At 34.2% G+C, this 21,212-nt stretch overlaps 1 protein-coding gene across 1 annotated transcript in view; it reads right to left on the bottom strand.

Annotated features, from left to right (window-relative positions):
• The window catches only part of VPS13C (vacuolar protein sorting 13 homolog C), a 156,727-nt gene that overhangs the window by 96,184 nt on the left and 39,331 nt on the right, over positions 1-21,212 (bottom strand). The window contains exons 11-22 of the mRNA XM_072962306.1: positions 20,798-20,925; positions 19,327-19,433; positions 18,604-18,775; positions 17,373-17,435; positions 10,328-10,457; positions 9,569-9,663; positions 7,291-7,433; positions 6,241-6,433; positions 4,875-4,989; positions 4,384-4,520; positions 3,309-3,432; positions 1,455-1,572 (exon numbers count right to left, since the gene is read on the bottom strand). Coding sequence (XP_072818407.1) covers positions 1,455-1,572; positions 3,309-3,432; positions 4,384-4,520; positions 4,875-4,989; positions 6,241-6,433; positions 7,291-7,433; positions 9,569-9,663; positions 10,328-10,457; positions 17,373-17,435; positions 18,604-18,775; positions 19,327-19,433; positions 20,798-20,925 — 1,525 coding nt within the window. The remainder of the gene's footprint in view (positions 1-1,454; positions 1,573-3,308; positions 3,433-4,383; positions 4,521-4,874; positions 4,990-6,240; positions 6,434-7,290; positions 7,434-9,568; positions 9,664-10,327; positions 10,458-17,372; positions 17,436-18,603; positions 18,776-19,326; positions 19,434-20,797; positions 20,926-21,212) is intronic.

Below are 21,212 nucleotides of genomic sequence, written 5' to 3'. Positions count from 1 at the left end.
AAAAACAGAAATAGAGAAAATAATTGAACCCAAAAGCTTATTCTTTCAGAAGATCAGCAAAATTGATAAACCTCTAGCCAGACTGATCAGCAAAAAAAAAAAAAAGAGAGAGAGAAAAGGCACAAGTTACTAGTATCAGGAGTGAGAAACAGCGTAACTATAAATTCTACATGTATTAAAAAGGTCAGATGGAAGCACTGCGAACACTTTAATGACAATAAATTCAACAACTAATATATGACAGACAAACTTCTTTGCACAGCAAACTACCAAAGATCACTCAAAAACAAAAACAGTAAGTAATCTGAACAGCCCTATTATCTATTAAAGAAACTGAATTTGAGTTACAGGAATTTCATTTACAGTTAAAAACCCTCCCCTAAAAAGAAGACTCCAGGCCCAGATGGCTTCACTGGTGAATTCTACCAAATACATAAAGAAGAAAAAGAAAGAAGTCTATACATCTTCCTTTCAAGAAGCCTGTATTACCCTGACACACTGATGCCAAAAAAAGAAAATATAAGCACAGATCAATAAGCCTCATAAACAGAGATGTAAGTTTTTAAAACTTCATAACAAAATTTAAGTAAACCAAATCCAATATTTTAAAAGAAAAATTCATTATTACCAAATGAGGTTTATCTAATAATGTATGGTAGGTTTAACATCCCACTGGAAGAGTATCACGAACTACTGATACACACAACACAAATGAATCTCCAATTAATTATGCTGAATGAAAGTAGCCAAACCAAAAAAAAAAAAAGTTGAAACTATGATTTTATTTGTATAAAATTCCAGAAAATTCTAACAAACTCATAGTGTCAGAAAGCAGATCAATGTTGCCTGGAGATTGAGGGGAGAGGAATCAGCAGGCAGAGGTAGGTACGAGGGACTACACAGGGGCACAGGAACCCTTGGGGATGGAGATGTGTTCATTATCTTGACTGTAGTGGTGGTTGCAGAGATAAACACTTATGTCAACTCTTACCAAAATGTACACTTAAAACAGCTGTAGCTTACTGAATGCCAGTAATACTTCAATAAGGCTGTTTTTAAGAAGACAGCATAAATATTTTGTAACAATCTACTTAAATTCAAAACTCATATTTTCTGTTTTCCATTCCTTAGATTATTCTCAAGTTTATATGGTTTCATAATCAAAAGAGCTTCTAATTTTTGAAGATTTTATTTTTCAATACTAAACCTTGAATGTGATGCATTCAAAAAGAGGGATAACCAACTTTTACAGGACGTAAAAGACCAAATACTTCTGAAATAAGAGAGGCAATATAAATTCAAGTAAACATTTTCTTAAAAATGTATTTCTGCTATAAGATAATCATTATTTTTGTGTGTCCAGAAATCAAGCTTTGCTTTCTTAAAACTGAGTAACTGATGCAGATGTATTTCACCTTGTTGACTTTAGAATATAAAGGAAACTCATACATTACTTGGCCATTCTAATGTCCTTTTCCACCATTGCCTTGGCCAGCTCAACATGTATATCCATGGGCTGCAATATATGCATAGTTGATGGATGCTGAAATCGACACTTTTTCCAGTCTTCCCCTTAAAAAATAATTTAAAAAATTAAACAACCAGTTTTTATTTATCAAATAATTATTTTTAGATTATCAAATGTTCTATAGAAAACTATTCTATATTAGAAAACAACTAACAAATATATTCAATGTATACTGACTTTTACTTATTTCAACATACAAGCTAAATGACCTATATTTTTTAATATACACTGACAAAAGTCAAAGACTATGAAATAAAAATAACCCTAAATATTTATTTGGAGGACTTCCTTTGTAAGATCTTACATTTTAAAGCAAACAAGAAAATACCCAGGAATTCATTTCCTTGATTCCAGACTGAGAGATGAAGGTGGGTTGCTACAGTGAAAAAAGGAAAAAAATACAGGGGAAAAAAAAGAAAAAGAAGAAAAAAAGAGGTTTCTGGGGTTTCTAAGAGCGATAATTCTACAGCAAAAATGAGTTTTATCAAGCAAGATATTTTTGACAAAAAGTAGAATAGTCACTTTTCTTCAAAAAAAAAAAGGTTCCAAAAATAGACTTCCAATGACTAACGGAATCCTACACAGACCCTAACTGATGGCAGTGACTAAAGCTCTTTTACTACTTACAACTCGAACAATTATTATTCAGTACATACAAAAGAAAAAGCAGCTTTAATGGTCTGTGTAAGTACCTCTCTTCAAGGAATTAATAGGCTCCTAATTTATAAAACCAGGTAAAGTATTATATATTTCCATTTTAATAAATCTCATCACTCTCATTATAGTATACACTCTGCACACAGAAACTATGTCCTTTTCTCCAATCATCTACCAGAGAATGATACAGTCAAGGATATTCTGCAAGTCTTATTGACTCTAGAAACTAAAGCAGTATGGAGAACCAGCAATCTTTATTTAACCATTCAAAACACCAAAGCTTTTGGAAAACGATTAAATTCACTACCTCTACGGTTTTAGGACTATATCCAATACGTTTCAGGTATCTACAAAAGTAGAAGACGTAATATTACTCAAAGACTAGGCTAACAGTGAAACATTTAAAAATAAAAGCCACAAGGGAAAACAACACTGAGACAACCAAACTCACTGGGACAGAGGAACATGAGCCGACTGCAACTTCTGTCTTGTGTTCTGGGCAATTTTACATCACACTAAAACATTTAGGCAGTGACTGCACCTAGATTCAAATGGTGCTAAGTACCCTAAGATGAATAGCCAAATTTTTATCTCTACTTTTAACTATGACAAAGATTTTCAGTGATCGGCTCCTGTTTGGTTTTCTTTTCTTTTTTTTTTTTAACTGAAGTACAGTCAGTTACAATGTGCACAGCACATTTCTGGTGTACAGCACAATGTCCCCAGTCACACATATACATACATATATTTGTTTTCATATTCTTTTTCATTTAAGGTTATTACAAGATATTGAACATAGTTCCCTGTGCTAAACAGAAGAAATTTTTTAAAATCTGTTTTTATATACAGGGGCTAACATTTGTAAATCTCAAACTCCCAAATTTATCCCTTCCCACCTCCTTTCCCCAGTAACCATAAGATTGTTTACTATGTCTGCAAGTCTGTTTCTGTTTTATAGATTAGTTCATAGTGTCCTTTTTTTCCTATTTGGTTTTCTTAAGTGACCAACAGTGTTAAGTAGTTCAAAATGTTGTCAGGGTTGATATATAAGCACACATACACATACATTTACCAAAGCTACTGAGCATAATTTCAAGAGCCCAAAAACTGAGCAACAGTTTACCTGCTCTTGCAAAGAGTAGTTGCACACTTTTTATTTCAACATCAAACTTGTCATATGCCTTATCCATTATTTCTTCCAGAGATGAATTATTAGTCTTCTGTGAACCTTGATCTTTACTGTTAAGCTAAAATGGAGAAAAAAAAACTTAACAAAGAAGTCTATGTATCAACATACTTTAGTTGTGTTTCCTTAAAACCTAAATTAAATTAAAACACTGATTCACATTTTCCTTAATTTTCTGATAAATATTAACAAATATTTTATTAGGAATCTAATATTTCAGCACGCGTCTCTATTATGTTTGGGTAACAGATGCTCAGCACGTTCGCAATAATTAGGAGATGAGTTACACAGCCCTCTGTCTCAAATAACCTGTCTAAACATGCAGCTCTTCCTGGCTCTCAGGAGTTCTCACCACTTACGCCTCACCTCTCTGGCTAGCTATCCTAAACTCTTCACCATGAAACAGAAGAGTTTTGTTCCTTCCTCTCCTCACTATATCACTAAAGTAATTAGGTCATTAGAATTCAGGTCCAATCTCTACTTCCTTTTCCCTCTTCCCAAAGGAAACAAGGATCAATTTAGGACTTCACTTTTTGAAATCTTCACTTTTTCTCAGAGAGCTGAATTTCTAGCAGGTTCAACACCCAAACTCTTGGAGTTCTCTTATTCTACTTAGTTGCTGACAGTGATTTAATAAGCATATATTCATATGTGTATAATTTTCTATTGTCAAGATATGTAAATTAACCAAGAAAATTATGTAATTAGACTGTGGAAACCCAGGAGTGATTAAAAACTAGGAGTGCTTCCCTCCAATTATGGAAAAAAACCAGCAATAACCTAGTCCTCAATGTGAAACCATCCACCATTTCAGAAAATGTTAGTTTTTATTTTTTTAATAGCCATAAAATATATACAAACGACATAATCTAAGCTAGGCTTGACAAAATGCTAAGAAGACATAAGTCTAGGTTTAGTTTAAGTAAACTCTGAGGGAAAAAAAGCAAACTATCAGACAGCTAGCAACCAAGCTGAATTTAAAAAAGGCAGACAGAAATGCACATATACCTACCCGAAATGTACCAAAATCTAAAATGAGAAGATCTGACTTTTCATGGTGGAAACCTGTCTGTGGAACTATTAGATAAGAAGGCTTCAGATTTATCCTTAAATCAAGGACTTTTCGAGTTTCTATTATATGTGTAAGTCCTAAAAGAAGAAAAAGAAGTAATGAAAAATTAGATGATCAAGTTGAAATATGTAATTATACCATTAACAACGGGAATCAAGAATATCATTTGAAACATAATTTGGAAGAACATCAGTCCTTTTCACAGATTAGATTCTCAATGAAACATATCAGGTGAAAATGCAGACGGTCAATGAAAAACAACCATATCACACGGTACAGCAAACCCAACACAGCTAGTATTTTAACCAGAAATAGAGAAACTCATTATTTCTTTAGTGTAACAAAAAGCAACCTGCTACTTCAAATATTTACATTAGAACAGAAAAAATTTTTTGAGAGTTTAGATGATGCTTATGCAGTCAGATTCTTACCTGTGGCTGTCTTCTCTTTAATTTCTTCCAGCTTCATCAGTGTAGCTGATGTTATCTGCTCAAGATCTAATCCCTTATTTGACTGAAAGAACTCAACCACCGCATTGATGGTTTTCTGAAAAACCATTTAAAATACAAGCAAGTTATATACAGTACTTTCTATACTACAAATTTTAAAGTTTCAGTTTAATTCTAATCAACTCTGGCTTTGAACTGAGGAGGTGCCTCCAAAGATAATCTACCCTACTACGTCGCCCTCTGAAGTGAAAGAGAACTTGAGAAAAGGAATAATACAATTAAGCTTATCGGAAAGGCAACAAATGTGTGCGTATTGCTAAGGTAAGCTTAAGAATGTTCTGTGGTATCATGTTGATGTAGCAGTGGGCCATTACTCCTAGTCTCAGCCTCCAGATTAGAAGGGGAAACTCTACCTCTCTATACTACAATTGGATCCCCTGCATTTTGAAGTTTAGAGAGGAAATAAGAAAGCTGTGTTGCCCTTAGCTGCATCTAAAATTTGAACTTAAAAATCAGACATCTTGCAAGAAACAATGAGTTCTGGGGATTGAACGTACACCAGTGTGAATGTACTTAACCCTACTAAACTGTACACTTAAAAAATGGCTTGGATGGTAAATTATGATTTCTCTTATGCTAATTTTGATTTTTCATATACTATAGATTTTCTTCTACTCTAAGGTACACTTACCTATGCTTATGTTAAATTTTTTTAATGTAAAATACCATTAAAGAAGTCTACACTTATTAAACTAACTACTCGGAAATAATCACACACTGACTTCCTACTGCAGTTTATTTTTGCTTACTCTCCCCTCCCCCTCAATGCTCAGAATCTGTTTAAAGAGCTTTAGGAGCAACTGAAAGAATTTTAAATACTGCTCACGTGAGAAGAAAGCACTGGCATTTCTGTGTTACTAAACATGCTGGCTCACGTTCTGTCCCTGTAGCTCCATCTTTATTCAGACTCTCTTAACTCATCCTGAGCTCACCAGGATGGGTGTGGTTTGTTACGTAACTGCATCACTTGATGGTTGGTTCCACTCTGTTACTGAGATCCCTGACTCATTATCACTTTACAATTTAGACGAAGATACACAGTGCGGGTGGGAGGTAGAACTTACTGTATTCTCTGATTTTTTTTTTAATTTTAAATTGTGGTAAGGTACATATGACATAACCAAAATTAACTGCTAAACATGTACTACTCTTTAAATAAGAAAAGGGTGGCAGTAAACTGAGATGTTAAGTAAACAAAGCTTAAGTATGAAAATCGGAAAACAAGAAAACCATACGTCAGAAGAGTAAGACGTGCTTACTGAGGATGCCCTCCCCCCCTTGTACGTACCGCATCGTAGATGACCTCCACAGGCTGAGACTGAACAACCAGGGTCTGGTCAGCAGCACTATTCTCTGGATTGGTTTCAAAATCAATTTTCAGCAAGGATGATGCAGTATCACCAATTGAAGCCACGAGCGATGGTACAATGTCCTGCTGTCTCAGACCTGTTATATACCAGTGTTCTAATTTTGCTTCCACCCTACAGCCCAATGAGGAAAAAAAGAAGTATTATAAATAAGATCCTTTGGAATGTAATGGTTTAAAATACAAATTTCCCTTTAAAAGAAACTCCTCTGAGATCCAGGACCATGCCCATTACCCGGAGTTGGAGTCCAAACTCCTTGGCTTGGCATTCAATTGCCCACAAAATTTGTGGGGTTTCTTTCTGTTTCAGTTTACTGTTTTGTTCCCCTCATCCTTGTGAAAAACCCACTTTGGCCAACTTCAGGACACCGCGGAAGTTCTGATCACTGTTGCGTAAATACAAGCTACACCTAAATCAGGGAACGCATCTCCCTTTTCATGTCGCACTGAACACGCTCCTTCCTCATCCCGGCTTCTCTTGGTCCTTTCCACTCAGCTAGCCTGCGCCCCAATTTTCCGAGCCCAAGTTATTCTCTTCCACAACTGAGCTTGTGCAGCACTGACCAGGAGGTTTCTAACTTTCCAGTACCTTCTTAATTATGAGCTCGCTAACGTATTATAGATCCTGTATTAACTTTCTATGCTCCCTCTCTTATCAACTACAGCATAAACATCTTGCAAACAGAAACTTACTGTTCCTATGCATAGCCTTCGAAGTATCGAATCTAGGAATTCAACACTATCCAATAAACATTTGCACAAGAAAGAAGGAAGGGGAGAACAAATGATGAGCTCCTCATATGGGTCCATAACAAAACAAACACAAATAAAAATGACTATCTTCTCACACATGAAAGGAAAAACAATAGAGAACTACTATTACTAAGTTTTTTAATGCTAAGTAGAACTGTATTTGTTTTTTGGCCTGAAGTCATAACTAGAAATAAAAATTAAAATGAGTTTTTTACTTACTTAAGTGCCTGTGCTCCTGGTCGCTGAGATACTTGTGTGCCCAGGCCAATTATCTGGATTTTTAGTATTTCTGGAATATTTTTGTTTTCTCTTATTGTAATAGAGGTGCTTACTAACTTCAGTGCCACTATATAGGCAACATACTAAATGAAAGAAAGAATGAAAATTGTTAAATCTTAAGTAGTTATTACTTTCTTTAATAATTATTTCTTTTTAAATTTTTAAATTATTAAGTGATGTAAAAAACAATACAGTAGGTTTTTGCATCAGTATGTTCACCACAAAGAACATGAGACAGTTCAATACAAAATTGCTTGCTCAAATAAGGCATTAATAAGATTCAAAATTAATTTTTCTTAGTTCCAAAGATAACAAAAATGAAATTTGATCAACTATTTTGTGGCATAAATAAAATTCAACAGTTCTCACTAAAGCAAATTAATTCAGACCAATCCTCTGGCTCAAAACTGGACAAAATACAAAGAACATCTGCTTGATGGCTTTGGACACTTAATAAAACACTGAGAAAAAAATCCTGACCCAAAAATTGGTAGATCAAGACTAGAGGTAGGACAGATATCCAGGGAGATAACTCTACTACAAGCACACAGGAAGGGGGGAAGCAAAGAATCTACAAAACAGTCAGAAAACAGTTAATAAACTGTAAATTGTAAACTGTACATCTTTATCAATAATTACTTTAAATGCAAATGAACTAAATTCTCCAATCAAAAGACAAAGACTATCAAAATGAATTTTTAAATAAGATCCAATGATATGCTGCCTGCAAGAGACTAATTTTAGCTTTAAAGCCACTCATAGACTGACAGTGAAGAGATGGAAAAAGATACCTTAATCAAATATTAACCAAAAAACAGGGGTAGCTATACTTACATCAGGAAAAAATAGACTTTAAGTTAAAAATAATCAGAAGAGACAAAGCCATCATATAATGATAAAGGGGACAATCCATCAAGAAGAGGTAACAGCTGTAAATACATAAATACCCATTGGAGCATCTATATATATAAGTCACATACTAGCAGAACCAAAAGAAATAGACAGCAATATGGTATTAGTTGGGGACTTCAGTACCCCGCTGTCAACAATAGAGATCATCCAGACAGAATCAATAAGGAAAGAATTATTTGCACAATGCTACAGGCCATTTGCCACAACACGGATGGTCTTGAATGGCATTATGCTAAATGAAGTAAGTCATAGACAAATGCTGTGATATCACTTCTATGTGAAATCAAAAAAATAGAACAAACTAGTGAATAAAACAAAAATGAAGCACATTCACAAATAGAACAAACTAGTGATTACCAGTGGGAAAAAGAAAGAGGGGAGGGGCAATTAGGGGAAGGGGACAAAAAATGGGTAACATGGGATTATATGAAATCATGTGCGTGAAACTTTTGAAAACGGTAAAGCACTAGAGAATTTTTTAAACAGATAATTTAATTTTAATTTTAAAAGATGCTCAATATCACTAGTCAGCAGAGAAATGCAATTGAAAACCACAATAAGGGAGGAGATCAAGTAGGAGGAAAAAGACATACAAGCAAATATAAATGAATGATCTAATTAAACTTAAAAACTTTTGCAAAGCAAAGTAAACATCAACAAAATGAAAAGACAACCTACCATATGGGAGAAAATACTTGCAAATGATATGACTGACAAGGGATTAATATCCAAAACATATAAACAGCTCCTTCAACTCAATATCAAAAAACAAACAAATTAAAAAATGGGCAGAAGGCCTGAATAGACATTTTCCCATAGAAGCTGTACAGATGGACAACAGACACAGGGGAAAAAAGTTCAACATGGCTAATCATCAGAGAAATGCAAATCAAAACCACAATGAGATACCACCTCACACCTATCAAAATGGCTATCATCAAAAAGTCCACAAATAACCAATGCTGGAGACGATGGGGAGAAAAGGGAACCGTAGGCACAATGTTGGTGGGATTGTAAATTGGTGCAGCCACTATGGAAAACAGTATGGACATTCCTCAAAAAACTAAAAATAGAACTACCACATAATCCAGCAATTCCACTTCTGGGTATTTTTCTGAAGGAAATGAAAACTTAGTTTCAAAAGATACGTGCACCTCAATGTTCACAGCAGCATTATTTACGATAGCCAAGACACAGAAGCAACTTAAGTGTCCCATCAACAGATATAGAGAATAAGCTAGTGGTCACCACTGGAGCAAAAAAAATGAAACATAATAACTCTTAGACCACCTAAATAATTAATTACCTGCTTGGGTAAAGTTAGGTTATGGGTGCTCTCGCTATAACCGATGGCCGTGAAGAGCTTATCTTTTTCCTCTGGAGTCATAAGATCATCAATAGCTACAAAAAGACAATATGTTAAGAAATTGATTGATTTAGTTTTACAGATATAACCAAAAAAATCAAACCAAACTAACAAGTGTCCTAAGATCAACAGACATAATGCTAAAGCGAAAGCCGCCAGGTAATTTCCTCTAATACACTATTTTTTTTTATAGTCAGTTTATAATGTTGTGTCAATTTCTGGTGTAGAGCACAATTTTTCAGTCATACATGAATATACATATATTCATTAATATACTATTTTGACTTGTTAAAACAAACATCATGTATTTACTTGTTTAGGTCAAGAAAAGGCAAAAAGATACCATTAAGGGAATTCAGGCATTATATGAAAATTTTAGAATTTCCTAAGTACTATCAAATTAAGTGAAACTTCTAATAAATACCTATGTAAAAAGTAACAATGAGGAATGCTACATGTGAGATTTCTGAATTCCAACTTTTAAAATTTCACACAAATAATTTTTCTCAAAAACTTAAAGTTTTATTTCAGTCAAATAAACACAGAAATGTTCCAGCCTGATATATTTACTTACATGTTTACCATACTGAGTCTTTATTTCAAAAATATAATAAAATAAAATTCAATTAACTGGCTAAAATATAACTTATATATCTTTTCCTTATCAGTATACAATAAATTATCTGACTTGGAACTTACTTTCAGGAATCAAAGGTTCTTCATCTTTTTTCTTAGATTCCTTCTTACCCCAAAATCCACTGAACCAGCCTCCACGTTTCTCGCCTGTGTCAGTAGACTTTTTCCTTAATTTTTGTCCAGATCGAATCACCTTAAAAATAAAAATTAAAAAATGTAATCAAAGAATAGTCTCTTCACTCTCAAGTGTAGCCAGGTAAGAACAATTTTTTTTAACATGACATTGAGTTAAAAGCAGTCAATAAAGCAAATTCCTTCTGAAATGATGTTTAACATTATTTGGTTAATATAGTCTCACTATTAATTTACCTTTCACATCTACTGATAGCATTTTGAGAAGTTGCATTTTGTGAGCAATCAATCTAGTTAAGGTTTCAAGTAAAATTTTTCTGAGCAATGTGTTTTCCAAATTTATAAGGTAAAGAGCCACTAGGAAAGCAGATTTTTAAAATGAAAAGTTCCCTGAAAGGAAGATGCTTTCACACTCAAAAGTGATTCAGCAATCCTATTCCATAATTTATGTACACTGTTGGCTTGCTAACTATGGACATGGTTGGGGGGTAGAAGATAAATAAAAGTGGATGGTACTCGAATCTCATTTCATCCTCTTTTCTCAACAAACCCTGGCTTGATTTTCTGATGTTACCTTTACCCAGTTTTCAGTAAAATAGAGATGAATAATCCAAAAGTGGAAAACAGAAGGATAAATAGAAATAAAGGGAAGAAGTAATTTAGACTCTATTTTCTTATTCCCTGAATAAGTAAACTTCCTTGAATAAGTGAATAATTTTCCCACGATCAATTTAAAATGCTCTAAGTTGGTAGTGAATTGGTAATATATTGCAAGTCTGTGTGTGTACCAAAAAGTGAAATAATCCAAAAGAGAATTAAAGAAAAGAGTTCAATTCTACAGTAAAGACATTAAGTTTGATAAACAGCAATGCAGTTTAAACTAAGTTAAATAAGCTCACTTTAACAAGTAGACATTAAATAAATACCAAAGTAATAGGTGCACATCTGCCCACAAAATCACTGAAGGTCGCAGTAACACCTCGGCTGTAACTATCTTTTGTCAAGCTTATCAATCCATTTTCAGCAGTCAAGGCAACGGGTAAAAAATACATAGCAGATTAGGTTATACTCTACATGAAATATTTGACCTCTTCATTCTCCTGGCATAGAAGATTAGTGTGCTTTTTAAATTTTTCACAGTAAAACATATCTGTATGAGACCCAAAATAAACTTTTAAATGCATACAGAGCCTATTATGGAGAGGGATGCAGAAACCTTTTACTTTCTCCTAAATAGCATCTCTGTTGCCGTCTCTTCCTCCCCTGTCCAGCTAAGAACTCATGGTAAATAACTTCAGCCAATCCTCTGCCTACATTTTAAACTCTCTGGTCCCACGGATTTTCCATAACAATGAAAAAGACATCAATCTTGGATGTATCTAGTTGCCTTCTCTTCATCTACATCCTTCGTTTTAGCCACAGCATCAGCGATTAATCTTTTTTTCTTCAATTTTTAAGCAATGGGTAACTGATATTAAGAACACCCATTTAAACTGAAGCAACTTAATTTAGGGAGAATTGGAATTATCTGCTTCTTACAGCAAATCATTCTTCTAACTCACAGGAACAATTCACAGCAGTAGCAAATACTTTTTAAAATATTCATACTCTCTGACCCACCATGCAGAATTCGTTCTTAAGAAAATAAGAGATGTTTGAAATAATGTACAGACAAGGCTATTCACTGTAGTGTCATCTATAATTAAATATAATCAGTAGGAAATTGTGAAGCAAATTCTGGTTTACAAACAGAATGGAATACTAGTCAACTAGTTAAAATGATGTTGGATAATTCTACAGAATACTAATATGAAATGGGATACTGTAATTTTTTTTTAAAAAAAGCAAATTACAAAACCATTTCTTGACTCCACATTCCCCAATAGTTACCTCTCCATTTATCCTGTTTTCCCCTTAAAGTATCATACTGTCTGCACTTACTGTATCCAGTTCCTCATCTTCCACTCCCTTTCATTCTTATCGAGTTTCTACCCATATTATTCAATAAAATTTTCTCTTTAAGTGATTTTTTTTATGGCTAAATCCAATGAGGAACTTTCAGTCCCATGATGGTCTAAGCCCTCTACAACCCATCCTTCATTGCTGATTATAACTAAAAATTTTGGACAAAACATATAAAACATCTACCAAACTCTACAAAGTAAACAAAGCAAGCAGATGGTGGAGGGGAGTCAACACTCAGAGAAGCGATCTTCACAAAAGTGAGCTCCCCACTTCTTTTGTTTGTTTTTTCCTATACCCACCCCCTCACCTGCCCCATAACTTCTCCCTCCTGATGTTCTTGCCCTTGGGTGTGGGCATGAACTGTAACTTGTTTCTAACAAATAGAATCCGGCAAAGGTGATGAGATGTACATGATTATGTGCATAAAACTGGAGCAGCTATCTTGCTAGAATCTCTCTCCTTTGGAAGACCAAGCGGCCATGCGGCGGGCTGCCTAAGTTGGGAGGCCCATTTGGCAAGGACTGAAATGACTTAGGAGCTGAGGGCAGTCTCTAGCCAACAGCTAGCAAGAAATTGAAATCTCCATCCCACAGCCACAGGAGCTAAATTCTGCTAACAAAAGCCAATTCCTCATCAGTTATGCCTCAGATGAGACCACAGTCCCAGCTGACATCTTGATTATAATATTCTGTGCCTTAAGCAGAGGACTCAGGTAAGCAAAGGACTGGACTCCTGACCCCCAGAAACTCTGAGATGGTAAATTTGTTTTTTTAAGCCCCTAAGTGTGTTATGCAGCCGTAGAAAACTATTTCACATGGCTTTGCCCTGAGAGGGCCTCAGTCGTGGAGCAGCACAGAGGCACAGGCAGTTAAACGCCTGAGAGAAACTCCAGTCTGGCCAAGGAACCAGAAAACGGAGTCCACGAAAGCCACTGTTTAGGGGGAAAGCCCCGTGGATCTCTAATAACTCTGTGCTTGAGGCTGCCTCCATTTCAGTCTATCCCAAGCTTCTTATGTATAAAACTGACCTAAATCAAGGGAGCAAAAGTTTAGAGACCTGAACTGAGTAATAAATCATTTGCACAATTCTCAAACTCCTGTCCTAATCATGTGCAAAGTAGACCCAAACCAACATACCAAAGGTGGAAGAACTGAACTATTATCCGCAGAAGGTAAAACACAACTTAAGATCAAGGTTGTACGCTAAGACAAAATATCAAACATTTTCCAGAGGATAACAGGACCCAAAGACTACATAACATAATATTCACAATGTCTAGGATACAATCCAAAATTACTTGAGATGCATAAACAAAACAAAGAAGGAGGAAAATGTGACTGTTTCTCTAGAGAAAAGATAATCAATAGATGCCAGTGGCCAGAGAAACTAGACACTGAAACTATCAGAGCTCACTCGACCCATGTTAAATGAAATAAGGGAAATACACCTGAAATTACTAACAGATCAAAAGTTTCAGCAGAGAAATGGAAACTATAAAAGGGAACTCAATAGGAATTTTAGACCTAAAAAACACAGTATCCAAAATAAAAAAATTGTGGATGGGCTCAACAATAAAATGGAGAAAATGTAGGTAACAGAGGAAAGAGTAAACCTGAAAGCAGATCGAGAAGTTATCCAATCAGAAGAACAGAGATAAAAAGAAGATTAATGAAAAAAAATGAACAAAGCCTCAGGGACCTGTGGTATAATACCAAAAGGTCAAATATATGGATATATGGACATATTTGTGTGTGTGTGTGTGTGTGTGTGTGTATTTTAAAAATGGAGACCAAGAAGGAAAGAAGAGAAAAACAGGGACTAAAAATTATTTGAAGAAATAATGGCTGAAACATCCAATATTTGGTAAATCTAAAGGTTAATTCTCAGTCCTCAGTTCAGTTGACCAGTCAGATGCATCTGCAGTAGGTGACTACTCCCTGCTTCTGGAAATTCTTTCTCTTCTGACTCTGAGGTTATGTACTACATTCACAGAGCCTTCTACCTACATCTCTGGCACTCCCCCATGGTCACCACTGCTGGTTCTCACCTCTCTGACCTATGAACAATAGAATGCTTTGAGTTTTTGGAATCCTCTTCTCTAGCTACTTCTTAGGTGGTCTCATCCAACACCATGGCTTTAAATACCACCTATGTGCTGAACCCTTCTAAATTTATACATCCAGTACAGACTTCTCTTCGAAACTCCACATGCATGTATCCAACTACATACTGCGTATCTCCATGTTAATGTTTAAAAGACAGCTAAAACTATCAGTCCCAAAATGAACTCCTGATCTTCTCTCATCTCATCCAAGCATGTCCCAGCAGGTCTTCTCTATCTCATCTCATGGCAACTCCATCCTTCCCAATTGCTCCAAGCCAAAAATTCCTAGAGTCACTTTCAACTTCTCTTGGAACCCATATCTAGTAAGACAGGAAATACTGGCTCTACCCTAAAGATCTATCCAAAATTTGACCCTTTCTCATCACCTCCACTGTAACCATTCTCAGCCAAGCTACCATTATCTCTCACTTCAAATATTTCAACAGCATTCTAACTGGTCTCTCCCTGTTTTCACCCTTGCTGTCCTCTATAGTGCTTTCAAAATAACAGCCAGAGTAAACCGAAAACCTAAGTTGGATTATATCATTCTGTTCTCAAAAAGACTCCTTAAATCAGAATAAAAGCCAAAATCCACATGATTGCTTATAAGACCCTACAAAATCTGGCATCCTCCCCAACTCCCAAAACACCCGTCCCACTCCTCCGCTACCTTACTTCTCTGACCTCATTAACCACTACTCTCCCCCTCTCTCCCTACTCTACTTAATCAGCTCACTGAATGAGTCAGACATGCTCTACTCCAAAACCTTTCAGCTTGCTGTGTTATTTCTGTCTGGCGCACTCTTCCCTCAGGTATCTGACTCCCTCACCTTCTTCAGCTCTTTGCTGAAACGCATCCTTCTCAGTGAGGCTTTCCCTGTCTACTCTATCTGAAATCGGAACCCCCATCAGCATCACTGCCTAGCTCCATACTCTCTACATTTCCTTCTACTGTGTTTGTATTTATGTTTTTGTTTATTATCCTTCTTCCTACTAGAATGTAAGGGGGCTTTGTCTGTTTTGTTCATTTCTGTATGCTAATGATGATGATGATGAAGCAAAAAAAAATCACTTGTTTAGTAATTACTATATGCCAGGCATGTAACAGTTTAAGTGGTTTACATGGTGTATCATACACTCTTCACAGTAACACTATGATGTAGGTACTATGAATTAATCCTACTTTGTAAATAAGGAAACTGAGTCAAGTTAAATATTTGTCAGCCCAAGGTCACCCAAGCAGCAGATGGCAGACCTGGAAATTAGAATCCACACCACCTGACTCTCAAGTCCATATGCTTAGCTGTAATGCTAGTAATAGGCACTCAATGAGCATTTGCTAAGTAAATGAATGAACAAGTGCATATGCTTTAATCCCATCTAAAAATATGAGTATGTTTATAAAGACTTCTGAATATAAGAAAGACTAAAAGAATATGCAGAATGGTATTAACAGAAGTTATCTTTAGTGTGTAAAACAACAGGTGCTTCTATTTTCTTTTTTTGTGGATCTATATTTTCTAACTTTACTATAATGAGTTTACTGGACTTGTAGTTTATTTTTTTAATTTGTTTTTATTGACATATAGTTGATTTACAATGTTGTGTTAGTTTCAGGTGTACAGCAAAGAATTAAGTCATTATATTTATATATATGTATTCTTTTCCAGATTCTTTTTCATTATAGGTTATTACAAGATATTGAATATAGTTCCAGGTGCTGTACAGTACAGCCTCATTGTTTATCTATTTTATATATAGTAGTTTGTATCTGTTAATCCCAAATTCCCAATTTATCCCACCCCCACTTTACCCTTTGGTACCATAGTTTGTTTTCAACATCTGTGAGTCTATTTCTAGTTTGTAAACAAATTCATTTGTATCATTTTTAATGGTTCACATATAAGTAATATCATATGATATTTGTCTTTCTCTGTCTGACTGATTTCATTTAATATGATAATCTCTAGGATCATCCATGTTGCTGCATATGGCACTATTTCATTCTTCTTTATGGCTGACTAATATTCCAGTGTGTGTATGTGTGTGTGTGTGTGTGTGTGTGTGTGTGTACATATACCACAAAAAAAGTTTTTTTTCAGTTTCATAAAAAACTAAATATAGAGTTACCATATGATCCAGCAATCCCATTCTTGGATATATATCCAGAGAAAACTCTAATTCAAAAAGATACATGCACCCCAATGTTCATAACAGCACTATTTACAATAGCCAGGACATGGAAGCAACCTAAATGTCCATCAACAGATGAATAGATAAAGAAGATGTGGTATGCAATTTATTTTTTAATTACCAAAGAAGTCATGTTACAGAATGGTAGAAATGACATGAAACAATGAGGACAGGTACCAAGTAGGATAAATCAGCAATTATGAAACATTATAAACAGACTGAGTCCAATTTTGGAAAAAAAGAAAAGAAGAAGGGGAGAAAGAGAAGAAGAGAGAGAGAGAAGTGGGGAGGGAGGGAGAAAAAAGATGCGTGAAAAGCGGAAGGGAGGGAGGGACAGGAGATAAAAGAGAAAGAAATAGGGGATACAAAGCTTAAACAAGCAGGTATACATGCATGGAAGAAAAACTGGAAGTCTGTATTTCAAAATGTTAACAGTAGCATTCCATGTTGCTAGGATTATGGATGACTTTTCTTTTGGGGGGGTTATCATTTTTTTGTTAAAAAATTAAAAAAATTTCCCCATTCATATTAGTGGGCTTTTCCCCAATATTCCAATCTTTTTTCTCTTGAGACTAAATACATGAAAATTCAACCTTTATTCTCACTTGAGTAAATTTCAACAACTTCCGAAGAAGCTTAGATTTCTTAATCCCAGGTTTAAAGGAGTAGCAGAAACATGTTTTAAACATAAAATCAGCTAATAAAAATGATTACCTCAACTTGTGCTTGTTGCCTTGCTAAAATTATGTTAAAAACATCCAGAGACTTCTCCAAATCCTATAAAACAAAGAGATACTTATAAACAAGGAAAACAGTCAATAGTTAAAAATTTTTTAATTCTGATTTCTAGGCTTATTCTAATCCATGAACAAATAGTATTTGTGATCTAATGAAAATATAAGTATAAATTTGTACACTTGGTTTTTACATTTTTAACTTTTGCAATGTGAGAAATAATTTTCTGAGAAAGTAAATCTTTGTTCAATACAATGCAAAAAGCAGAATTTTAATGAGACCACTGTAATATACCGATAGCCATATACACAAATAGAAACAATAATATTTGGGAGGGAAGCCTGTTATACGTGTTACCTTTATGATTGGTACTTCTGATGCCCTCTATTACATGTTATACTACAATCACTGCACTATAGGCACCACGACAAAACACAAAATTCAAGAAAGTAAAATTCTCCAAATCAAGTAGACTAAAGCAAAAATGTACTGGGTGACCTGTGCCCCACGAGCTCTATGTGTTATTTCAAGTAATTCTCACAACTCTGTAAGACAGATACTGTTTCCTTTTTACACATGAGAACATCAAACCTGAGATGCTTAGTAACCTCTAATACATAATCCTAGTGACAGTCACATATTTCAGAATGATAGGAAATCAAATAATTCTTTACATTATGAATTTGTGGCAAAAATAGTTATTTAATCAAGATCAAATGATATTAAGCAAATTACATATTCAGTGTAGTGTTTTTCTTTAGTTCATAAGAGGGGTAAATAAGACTCCTATCCTGAGGAATAAGAGCTATTTTTTACAAACAATACTGTGAACTCTTAAAAAGTAACTTAACAAAACCAACAATACACATTCAGCTAATAATAAACATATCTGAACAGCTCTGATACTGATTTTCTAAACATTATTATATTATATATAAATGTTATGTTATAACATTTATTATAAAAACCAAATACATTTTTCCAAATAGCTTATAGTTACCTTATTTTATCCAACATTAGAATGGGAGGAAAAGGCTTTTATAAAGAGGAAAAAAATGGGAAAAAATATTCTGCATTTTCTATAAAATTCTCTCACAAAGAGCTCAGTGTTGTTCTAAAATTATATTTTAATTTAAATTAAATTTAGAAGAATTAACATTAAAGGATGATTTAACAAATAACAGTTTTCATCAATATATGCAAGGTATACCTGAATTTGTTTCTGTATTTCTTCTGGGACTTTAGATTGGGTTAGCTTATTTTTGTAGGCATTTTTGTAACTCTTGAGCAATTGCCTGTGCTTTTTTATGTTACTCCATGACCACATTTGTGTATATCGTCTTATATGAACTTCAAGAACAGAATCAATTGCATATTTCCACCTGCAAATCAAATTTTGTTAGTGCACATTTGAATGTAAATGTTTAAGAAAAAGCAAGAAAACTGCTTTGACATTTTACATCTACATTGCTTTTGTTCTTATTAACTATATTCCTACAAAAGCTCAGTAATAATATTTCAATTTCCCAGTACAATTCACTGACTTAAACAGATTATGAAATGGCAAACGACTCCAGAAGAGGGTATGCCAAAGCAAAATCATAAAGATACAAAATGACATACTGTGTGAAATTAATAGTATCCCAGTATGGTTATAACATTGAGTCCATGTGCATGAACAAAGGGCAATAAGATTAGAAAGTACTGAAAGTCTGAATGCTAAGTTAAGAATTTGGGAATAATCTAGGAGCAAGAGTACAAGAGAATGTGTTTATGAAAAAAGTAACAAGGACATAATATAAGAGATACCCTTTTCATGTCTGTAAAAAAAAGTAGCTTCATTACATGGTTTTAAAGGCCTCTTAGCTCTGAGAGTCCCTAACTATATGATTACATGGTTCTCACAAATCATCTTTTAAAAATTCCAACTTACCATTTTCGACTATTGGTATGAAGTGGTAAGTAAGGCTTATATTTTCTGTAAGGAGCATTTCTAACCATATAATCCACTGACTCCAACAGGTCAATCATACTTAAGTACTATTAAAACAAAAACCAAGTTACATATATTACATTGCACACATGAATAAGCACCAAATTTCATTATATTTTCAGTCTAGTCATACTTCAAATTCCCTGGTAATTCTACCATATATTTTAGCAAATTTAAGACACCACCAATTATAAGCTGTAAGATAATTTTTAAGTTCTACCTCAAAAGAAAACAGTGTTATCAATTAAACTGTCATATCACCAATAATAATATACATTCTATTTTCAAATATGTTAACATGTAAAATAAATGCACATCTTAGAACCAATGAAATATCTGTTAACTACTGACATGGAAAATGCTTATTTCTAAAACTACGTATTTTCCTCTGGACCATCATTTCAAGCTGTGGCTATCTCTAAGAGCTGAAAATTATTCAGCTCCAGAAAATTATTGCATAACTATAGCAAGATGAAGCTATTTAATCACCCATCTTATCATATATACAACAAGCCTGAGTGTATCTAAGAGTAAACAACTCAAATGGAGGGAAACACACACACGACTACAGGTAAGATAAAGAAAGGGGAAGTCTAGCCTCTTCCTCTCCATTTTTCTTAACACAGTTCTACATAAGAGTTACTGTGTGGTTGCTCAGTACTTGAAATACGGTGGAGAGTCTTATCTTAAATGTATCTGTAAGTATTAAATATACCCCAGATTTTTTAGATGTAAGGAAAAATAAAAAGATATAAAATATCTTAACAATTTTTAATTTTAATTGTATGCTGAAATGATAATGTTTTGGATATTTTAAATGTTATTAATTTTAACAATTTCCATTTTTCTTTTTACTTTATTACTATGGCTACTAGAAAATTTAAAACTACATATATGATTTGCATTACATTTGTATTGGACTTCAGGGGGCTAAAAGCTTAATTCGCTAAATCCCCCATCTGGCTTTCACTTCCAGTTCTCCAGATGTGTTATCCAAACTCCTCACACATATAACCAAACTTGAGAAACAAATGAAGGAAAAAAAGCTGCCAACATAGATAGTTGTTCTAAAATTTAAGTGAACAATATTCAACATAAAATTTGAGGAAGAAAAAAACTATTAAAATCCTCCATCAACAAACGGGAATTAAATGGGAATCATGTCATTCACTATAATCTGATTAGATTTTCCACCAACAATGCAAATATCAGATAAAATGAAGGAAAACTATTTCTTAAACTTGGTATTTATTTTCTTTCAAAATCACATATGTATCTATTTTTAGGAGTCGAATCTCAACACAACAAACCAAAAGAACCACCAAAGCACTGGAGAAGGAATAATCACATGGGACAAAAGCTGTTGAGATTCAAGGCTAATCAAAGCTATGAACGTCCAAATGAATCTTACCTGAGGTTTGGTCAGTTCAATGGCGATATTTTGTACTTCTATGTTCCAATCGAGTTTAGGTGTTCTGAGCTCTGTTTCTGCGTAAGGATTCATGTAGAGTTTTGCAGAGGCTGATATTGGCTGGAAAACTTATACCACATGGGAAGACATAAGATACGTTTATATGCCCTTACATATGAACAACTGTAAATAATTACGAGAACACTGTTACTCTGAAGGTAAAGAAAAATGATCAAAAACACGTCAAAAAATGTTAACAAAAACACTACCCAAAACTATTTAAGCATCTATTTATCTGCATAATACTAACTGTCAAACTCAATGGTAAAAGTGGAATCTCCAAGGAGTAAATTGGTGTTCTATGCTTCTAAGTATGAAATGTACAAAATACAGACAATCTAATCTTGATTATTCT

This window comes from Vicugna pacos, chromosome 6, assembly GCF_048564905.1.
Source record: "Vicugna pacos chromosome 6, VicPac4, whole genome shotgun sequence".
Classification (NCBI taxonomy): domain Eukaryota; kingdom Metazoa; phylum Chordata; class Mammalia; order Artiodactyla; family Camelidae; genus Vicugna; species Vicugna pacos.
This window is presented reverse-complemented; position numbering and strand designations above follow the sequence as displayed.